Source organism: Zonotrichia leucophrys, chromosome 1 (genome assembly GCF_028769735.1).
Source record: "Zonotrichia leucophrys gambelii isolate GWCS_2022_RI chromosome 1, RI_Zleu_2.0, whole genome shotgun sequence".
NCBI classification, from domain to species: Eukaryota; Metazoa; Chordata; class Aves; order Passeriformes; family Passerellidae; genus Zonotrichia; species Zonotrichia leucophrys.
Window position 1 is genome coordinate 74,595,865 of NC_088169.1, and position 9,210 is coordinate 74,605,074.

The 9,210-nt window shown below is 47.7% G+C and overlaps 1 protein-coding gene across 1 annotated transcript; it reads right to left on the reverse strand.

Moving 5' to 3' along the window:
* Positions 1-1,451: 1,451 nt before the first annotated feature.
* Positions 1,452-3,112, reverse strand: LOC135457244 (vitelline membrane outer layer protein 1-like). Its single transcript, XM_064731732.1, has 3 exons — positions 2,942-3,112; positions 2,293-2,396; positions 1,452-1,746 (listed from the first exon to the last, which is right to left on the reverse strand). Exons 1-3 carry the CDS (start codon positions 3,110-3,112, stop codon positions 1,452-1,454), a joined length of 570 nt encoding a protein of 189 aa, XP_064587802.1.
* Positions 3,113-9,210: the final 6,098 nt, after the last annotated feature.

Below are 9,210 nucleotides of genomic sequence, written 5' to 3' on the forward strand. Positions count from 1 at the left end.
TTCTATTTTGATTTTAAATCTGGTACCCCCCTGATGTAATAGGTGGCTCTGTGGTGCTTACCAGTTAGGTGTGGAATAAGCAAAGCATGTGGAAACTGACCAAACTAGCAACAAAAATATAACTGCTTGGACTTTCAAACCTGTTTTCAAAAACTTGGCAGAAAGGGTTAAATATACTTGTAAATGTACCTCTTGTAAGGCTTTTCCTAGCTGCATGCCAAGTGACAAGAAGTCTCTTTGGATGCATAAGGGCAGTTGATAGTATAGTTGATGCTTCAGAAACCTCTGTAACATCTGGGATCCCAGCAGGGATTAAGCCTTGGTTCACAGGTGGTACTAAGGAGCATTCACAGTCTTCCTGAGCAAGACTTTCTTATCAGAGAGAATACTGCAGCAAACAAATTTCAAATACATGATCATGGGCAAAGTCTATGACCTTTACAGAGCTGAGGATATTCTCCTTCCCTCCTACGTCTTCCTCAGATTTCTGCCTCCTCTTTGAGCTCCTGGGACAGAGGAAAGTGTTTGCTGAAATATTTGCAATTCTCTCTGGAACTCTCCCAATCCTTGCTGTTTGTTCCTTTCTTCCTTGAGTCCTTCCTGCACATGTGCACCATAATGCTGTTCTCCACCAACCAGTTCCTGCATAATGCCCTGTGAGAGCTGGGTTTGGAGCTAATCCCTGCCCCATACTTGTTATGTCCTCACCCTCAAGGAACTGCCTACAGCCCCAGGAAGAAACACAAAATATGAACTCCAGAGAAGAGTTGAGTAGGAGGTTAGGATGCTGAAGGAGATGGTGGTGGATTCAGGAAAAATACCTGTGCAATGTTACATTTCTGACCGCAACACATGTGAAGTACTCTAGCCTTTGAAACAAAAATCCTTGGAGGGCCTCTTCTGCATGGGGCACCTGGAGACGTGCTGAGAAGGCTGGAAGGAGAGGCATGGAGCTGGACTCACAAGCTGCATGGTATATTTGAACTCATGTGTGGATGGATGGATGGATGGATGGATGGATGGATGGATGGATGGATGGATGGATGGATGGATGGATGTCTGATAGTGATCCCTGCATATCCTAAGCATTATAATGGAAATAGGATGAAAAGTTTCCCTTCCCCTCCCTTGAAACCACAGTTTCTGTCAGGGCAGATGATCCCTGTTCTACTTCAATGTTCAGCCCTTACAGTCCCACCTCCTGCCTTACCAACAGGTGTGGGAATCCCCTGTGCTCCCTCACAGGAATTTTGTAGGTTATAAATTTGTTACCAAGCTAAATCACAATAATTACAAAGACCCTTGTTATGAAGTGCTGTAGCCATGGGACCTGGCTATCCTTGACATAATAATACAGAAAAAAAGTACACTTCTCTTGGTGCAAGGACAGATTCAAGGTTTAATGCTGTGCATTAGCTTTGTAGATGCTGGCATAGGGTGGGGAGCTAGGCTTACTCACAGCAGAACACTCTCATGTCATTGAGAGCTGTGTCATCCCACTTCCCCTGGGGTTTCTCCACCTTTGTTTGGAGCCCACAGATGGCCCCAGAGGTGCAGTTGCTGCTCCATGGGCCGAAGTGCCCCCCAGAAAGCCCCCAGCCCTCCAGGTCGGTGCCGTCGGAGCAGGCGAACCTCACGTTGTTGACGGCCGTGTTGTCCCGCAGGTACCGCCACCGCTCCACGCGCAGCGAGAACGACACCAGCTTGTTGCTGGAGCAGAGCTGGGCCTCCGTCCAGTTTCCCCACCTGCCAGAGGGAAAAACAACTGATTGAGGCCTGCCCAGCCTCTGCTGTGCTGCAGTCAGCGTTACAACCTGCCCAGGATCCTGGCAGTCCTGGGGCAAGGGACGTACATGGGGCTGGCAGGTTTCTGGGAGCACCTGCTTCACTCTCCCTCCCCATCATCCCTGGATGCCCAACCACCACCTGCTCCAGTCTGCCCTGTTCCTGCAGAACCCCTTGGCAATTTCAGGTGCTTGCTATATCCCTGCTACTCAATGTGCTTTCCAAAGTAAGCATTTGAGGAAAAGTAGAAAGTATTGCTTTAAGATCTGTAATTTCTGATCTTTCTTTCATTTTGCAAAGCACTGTTCCTTTCCCTGGGACCAGACCTTTGCCCTGAAAGCTTCACACTTTGTGGCCAAGGGGAACTCGCCCACCTCCTCAAGAGGGATGCTGAGCCACTTTCACAGGGGGTGTGGCTGTCTGTGGAGAAACCATTGCACTGGTTTCCCTTCAAGCTGCCCAGGAGCTGCTGCCCGGGAGGAGGATGAGGGAGTGAAGGCTGCTCACCCCCCCACGGATGACTCGATGACCGTGCCATCCGTGCAGTGCAGGCGGACGCCGTTCAGAGCCGTGTCATCACCAAACAGCCAAAATCCCTGGAAGGGCTGCACCTTGGAAAAGGGGAAGAAAAAGGGAGAGGTCACCCTTTCAAAAGAGGGATGGCAGGAGGCTTTGGGGACAGAGTAAGAACATCAGTGCAGCTGGGCAGGGCTGTGAGGCAGTTCCATGACATTTCTCAGGAAGCCCACTTTGCTGTTGCCCACCTCTGTTCTTCTCCAAGCAGCGGAGCAGGCACTCTGGAAACAGGAGTGCTTGGTGGCTGCTGTCCCAGGCCATGCCCACCCTCCCACCCCGTGCTGTGATACCCAGAGCAGGCGTGCTGGCAGGTGGCACTTGCCCCTGGGAACAGGCTGTACCAACCTCAGGAATTTTCTTACCCACGAGACCCCTCTGCTAAGGAATCACCTACTGGCAGGAGCCTGGAGAGATTCTCTGTGCTAGAACTTTCTTGCTGAGAAGCCTGCATGCTGCAGATACAGCACAAACTGCTGTGCTGGGACAGAGTGCTGTAGCCAGCCCTGCTGCGATCAGAACAAAATAACATTGCCTCACAGCAGGTTTTGCTCCCCACGCTGAAGAAGCAGTCAAAGCTTACCTTCAGTGCAAATCCCTTTGCGTGGCCTTTGGGGCAGAACTGCTCGTGTCCCCAGGAGCCCCAGGGGCCTCCGTTTGGCACGGTGAGGACAGACCCATAGTGCCGAGCCTCTGCGCCCCGGGGGCAGCAGGAGCCCAGCAGGCAGAGGATGGCTGGGACGAGCAGCGGCATCGCAGGGAAGCGGCTCAGCTCCCTGCCTCGCTACATGGAGGGGCTGGCTCAGGGCAATTTATTGGCCAGGAGAGTGGGGAGTGCCAGCAAAGCTCCCGGAGAGCGCTCCTGGTTGCTATGTACTGCTCCTGCTGCCGGCCTGCCCTCTCTGGGGAGGCCTCCTGGGCTGCCCTGCATGGGGGACTGCAGGGCTCTGAAAACTCGAGGATGCAAAGGAAGGAAAGTTATGCCAGCTTCAATTACCGAAGCCTGCTTCTGTAAGAGCCCCTTAGTGCAGGGAAAGGAGGAATGTTGCTCTGATGTTACGCCTTGGGTGGAATTGTAAAGGACCTCAGGTACTGACAGCTCCCAACAGGAGCCAATGAAGACAGAGATGTCTTTCTGTGTTATTGTATTTCATAGGCAGCAGGAACGTGTCAGAAAGAAAAGAAACACAAATGAAGGGCAGTGTGATCAGGGTCCTGCTCAGGAGAATGGGTAGCTTATGGATATCTTGCCATGCCTGGTGGCATAGAATTTTCTAAGCTGGAGGGGTTGACTGGGTTTCTTCGTAAGAGTGGCTGCACCCACAAGCAAGAGCCAGGTGTTGTGTCCAGTGAAGAGCTGTGAATAAGTGATATTATCAGCCCTCTCCATTAACCATGATAAGGCTTTTGGGATATATGGAAAGTTAGGGTTGAGCAGCGTCAGAGATACCTACAACTGTACATAAATCTTAAAGAAAGCAGTGAAGGGAAACTAGGTGGAGAAGGAAACTCCAAGATGACTGACACAAAAAAAAAAAATAGAGATGTTTTACAGTTTGTAGTTATATTCACAGAGCTGAATCTTTCTCTGTTGGAGTCCCACTTATTGACGGGGCTTGTTTTCTCTGTCTTCTGCTTTCACACATCTTCTCCTGTTTCCTCTCTAACAGTCTGAGCTGTCCTGCCACTGCAGGTGGCAGAAGAGAGATCCTGGTTGCAAAAAGACCCTGCTAAGCTGATTTTTGTTATTCCTTTTGGCTGTGTGGGGAGGAGATGGTAGAGACAGTGCCACTGGGTCAGTGGTTCTGGGATATTGCAGCAGGAAGCAGTGAAAACTATTCACACAAGTAATTAACTGCCTGTGGGAGAAAGTGAACACTGGCTGCATTTCTATAACTTCACGGTGGGAAGCAAGAAAACAAACAAGGAACTAATCTCAGCCTTATATTTCCTCTCCTGTCTCTCATTAATTTTTAACTCTTCAAGAGTGAGGATTCTTCGCGGGTCAAAAACTTTCCGTCCCCTCCTCTCTCACCTCTTTCCCTACAGAAATCTTTCTCAGCTCTAGGAGGAAGGAATGGACTGAAATAAAAATGATGGGATCAGTATCAGCAGCTGAGTTTGTGCTGCTGGAGTGCAGGAACAATGAGTACTTTTGGGTAGATCTGCTGATACACTGAACTTCCCTGTGCATCCAGTGATGCCTCTAACATCCCTGCTAATTAACAGCTTATTATCTGGGGAAGCTCTTGCTCTTCACCCACTGCTTCTTTTTCAGTTAACCTGCAGTTTGCTAATCAGGCAGGAAAAGTACCAGCTTGCAAGCCTAGGATGGGTGGGTTTTTAATTATGTAACTTTGGAAAGCTGGAGTTTGAACTCAGGGAGTCTGGCAACTTCTCTGCTGGTAAGCTATGGCAGCTAGTGGTAGGGTCATATGTGACACGTCCTTTCTTCTTTTGATCAAGTTATTGGAAGGCCAGGATAGTGTTTGTTAGACTCAGCAACTGAAGACATGATGGCCAGAGCAGAGTGAAGATCAGCTGTGTAATTTTGCAAGCATATAAACCAAGAGGAAATATCTTTTTTTTTTTTTTTTGACAGCTAAAGTCCTCCACCCTATGACAAAAAAGAGCAGAGTTACAATTAAGAGAAAATTGTTTGGAAATAGTGCAGGCACTCAAAAGAATCAGAAAATCAGCACAACAGTAAGAGGTAATCACACAGCCAAAACATCAAGATTAAAGAATGAAGTGCCTACAGTAGCCTTATTGACACTGCATGTACACATATACATTGTAGATAGGTAAGTACAGGTTAGGTGAATCCCCCTTTCCCTAGGGCAGAAGGTATTTTGTCATTTACTGCCCATTTATATGATGGTGGGGCTCTCCAGGAGCTGTGTTCTCAGCTGACCTTCTCTAGAACATAAACATTCTTAGATGGTGGTGAGAAACAACCATTTTACATTGTGTGTGGGCTGAAAACATTCTTGCAATGGCCTGTGTAATGTCATTGGAGATAAAACCGGTTAAACTCTTCCCACATCTATAAACTAAAGATAGTTCTTTGATAAAAGACCTAGTATCAAGAATTCTTCAGTGCTGCCAAGGGCATCAGTCAGCCTTTGAAGCTGACTGACACAGTACTCCTGTGGCTGTCATGTCAGTTTAAAAGCAGATGCAGTGCCTCAAAAGGTCTCTGCTCCCTTTGGTCCTCCATGGGCTGCAGGTGCTCAGCTGCTTCCCCATGGGCTGCGCCTCAGGCTGCGGGGGAATCTCGGCTCCAGCGTCCTGAGCACCTCCTGCCCTTCCCCTGCCCTGCCCTCCGTGTCAGCAGGGCTGCTCCTCTCACATGTTCTTACTCCTCTCTGCAGCTGCTGTGCAGGATTTTTACCCTTCCTGAAATATGTTTCATATTCAGCCCCAGCATCGCTGATGGGCTCAGCTCTGGTGAATGTGTCCTGGGGCTGGCTGGCACTGGCTCTGGCTGACATGGGTGCAGCCATTGGCATCTTCTCACAGAAGCCACCCCTGCGGTTTCCCAACAAAGACTGCCACAGCTCACAGATGCAGCACAGACTGGCTGATCCCACTGTAGCATCTAAGCTGGAATAAGAGGCCTGTAGTTACTTGTCGCCACATTTCTCTTCACAGAGGAAAGCAAGGCACAATTCTCCCCAAGAATATTTCTGGGTTCCACATTCCCTGAACATCAGAGACAGAAAACACAATTCTTATCTCATTTTCTGTGCCTGTGTTTTTGCAAGAGTAGAATAAAATATGGAGATTGTTTACCCAAAGTGGTGGTGTTTTGTTTCCTTGGTTCTCAGGGCCAAGTGTGTGTGTTTGTGTGTGGGGACTGTCAGCTGACAGTCATGGGATTCTGTGCAGTTGTGTGCAGAGCTGAGTGCTTGGCAGATTCAGTTTAGATATAAAGTAATGTAGTATAGAATAATATAGTGTAATAAAGTAATTAATTAGCCTTCTGATAAGACGGAGTCTTCCCAATCATTCCTCCCTGCCACGGGGGTCATCCTGTTTCTATAGTTACTCCCATCACCTTTGGAGCAAAGTTTTAAAATTGACCTCATGTTTGCCCCTGTTTAACTTTCCAGTAATTTTAAATGACACATCCATCACTGCTGTGATCTTAGCTCTTCCAGTTTAGAGACACAGATCTCCTGAGTACTTATTATCAGTCTTAGTCATTCATTGCTATTCACAGTGTGACTTTTTAAATCTCTCTTCTGAAGTAATTTTGATTTCTACCTAATCTTTCTTAAGAACCCTAACCCCCGAGAATGGCTGGAGCTATTTGAAGACGAAGTTTCTTCCACTAGGAGTACTGAGCAAATAAATAATTTTAAAATGGCCGCATCTGCTGTGATGTTTTATAATATCAGTTGGCCCTACAGATTTCCTGACAAGGTCCTGAATCTTTGATGTGAAGAAACATTAATTGCATTTATTCCCTTTGCCATTTGTTCTCCAAAGTGCTTTTTGTCTGCCATTTTTTTACATGCAATCTACCACCAGATGTGTTACTTCTATTTTTTCCATCTGGCTGCAATATTAGCACTCACTGTCTCCTGCAGCCTCCTTTACCTTGTGGTATAACACTGACAATTTTCTTTTACCCTTTCCCAAGCAAAAGTTAATTCCTTGGGTTTCCTGGTCCTGTACTTCCAGCATCACAACCTTCAGGCTGCTCCTGCTGTCAGTCAGGCTACACGCCCATGGGTTTCCTTGGGAGGCTGCCTTTTGGTGGGAAGAATGGAGAAGGACCCTGTACAGGGTCTGTATCTGTGGTTTTTCAGTGAGCAAGGGGAACTGAGAGCCAGGAGCTACTCAGAGCACTCCTGAGGACCTGGCAACAGCATTGTCTCAGCCCTGAGGTACAGAGAGAGGGGCATCCTGCAGCTCTGATGGTGCCCCACAGTCAGCCTGGAGAGATTGCCAGGAGAGTTTTTGAAGATCTGAAGTGAGGACGGGGGGGTTGGGGAGTAGATATGCAAAAGTGAATTAAAATTAACTGAGAATTAGGTGCTTCTCTTTGTGTATGAAATCTGCCAAGAAATTCCTTCCAGGTGGTGAGCCCTGGGAACTTTATCACTGGCAAAGTTTTGTTGGTGTTTCATTCCAAGCAAAGCCATAGCTCTCCTGGCATGATGTACTGCTGCCAGCTCTTGCTCACTTTGAAGACTGAAAATAAACAAATTTGACAAAAGATTTTTTTTGGTGGGGAAAATAATCTTCAAAACTTGACTGATGTGACCTTCAGAATCTCCATCTTTAAGTTGTCCCTCCTTTGAGCAGGACTCTCAGTTTCTGTGGAAAAGCCATGTCTGCTGAGATGTTGTTTGGGACTGCACTGGTGTGAAACTAGATATATGGCAGTGTTACTGCCATAACTGTGACAGCCACGTTCTTCTTTGGACTTGTCCTCTGAGTTAATTCTGAACACATTTCTTGCCTGATTTATGCTCTTCCTCACAGTTTACAGAGTCACTTCTCTACTTTAATCAATTTCCAGACATTATCTCATCCCTTCTCTTTCCTAAACCACACAGATTTATCCTTTTGAGCTCTTCCTTTGCATTTCCTGCTGGTATTTTCTGTGTTGTCTGGGAGTTTTGGATATTTGAATAGTTAAATCCCCATTACTCTTGTCTTCAAAGTCTCAAAATTCTTCTTTAATAATATCCCTCCAGTCTAAAACCTGAGTTTCAGATAATCTTGTAGCTGTTATACTCCAAGGGCCCATTTGCTGATTGCAAACAGAGAGGAAGAAAAAAACCTAGGACAGCTCATAAGAACAATACCTCAAGCACAAATGAATTGCCCTTGTGAGACAAGATATTGAAAGTACAAGGGCAGAAGGTAGATCATGGGAGAGGAGAAAGGTTCTTTACTGTCATTGCAGATCCCTTGGTAGAGCCAAGGAGGAGCAGCCCCTTTGGAGCCTCTGTGGGCACAGCAGGGCCAGGGCTGTGCGGCTGGGCTCCATTTCCCTGAGCACACAGGAGCACAGCCAGCAGAAGGTTTGCACATGAACAGTTCATCTTGGTCCTACAGAAAGAGCAGTCACTGGGTAGGTCCTGGCTTTGGGAATGAGAGAACTTCTACTGCAGCACCAGAGGGTAATAGAGCCCCTGTGGTCACTGCTGCTGGCTGCCCCTGTGCCATCTGAGTGGCTGTCAGGGGGGACAGCCCCTGCTCCGTGCCCAGCAGGACAGGAAAGCTGGCAGTGATTGTGAGGCCCTGGGAGAGCTGGGCAGCCCTTTTGAGTTACAGGAGAAACACAAAGACTGCTCCTAAGTTACATCCTCAGCTGGCCAAGCAAAGGTGCAGCCAGAGGGCTTTTCTTGTTGTATGGCCCTTTTTATGGTGCCATGGCTTCTGCCTTTTGAGCCCTGCCTCCAGCAGTGCCCTGCTTTGGTGATGCCCCAGGCCCATTGATTATCTTTGCCCCAGGCACTGCATGCACCATCCTCTTCATCTCTCAGCTCCTCTCTGGGACACACTGGCACATGGCAGGTGGTCTCAATTTGGTGGCTGTGTGACACACCCACACCACAGGGACACACATTTGTGACTTGCTATGGCTCTGACTGCTAAATGAAGCAGATGACATGCATTATGTGTTACCTTTTCTCCCCTCAGATGGGAAATGAGTAATAATCTGAGTTTAGCTTTGTTTTCTCCTCTCTCTTGCCTGACCAAATCCAATTTCCACAGAAAAGTTTCATGAAGAATGAGCAGGGTGGCCTCTGGGAAGAAATTCATGAGCAGGGAAATGCCAGGCACGGCCATTATTAATGGTGGTCTCTAAAATAAATAACAAGCTTATTA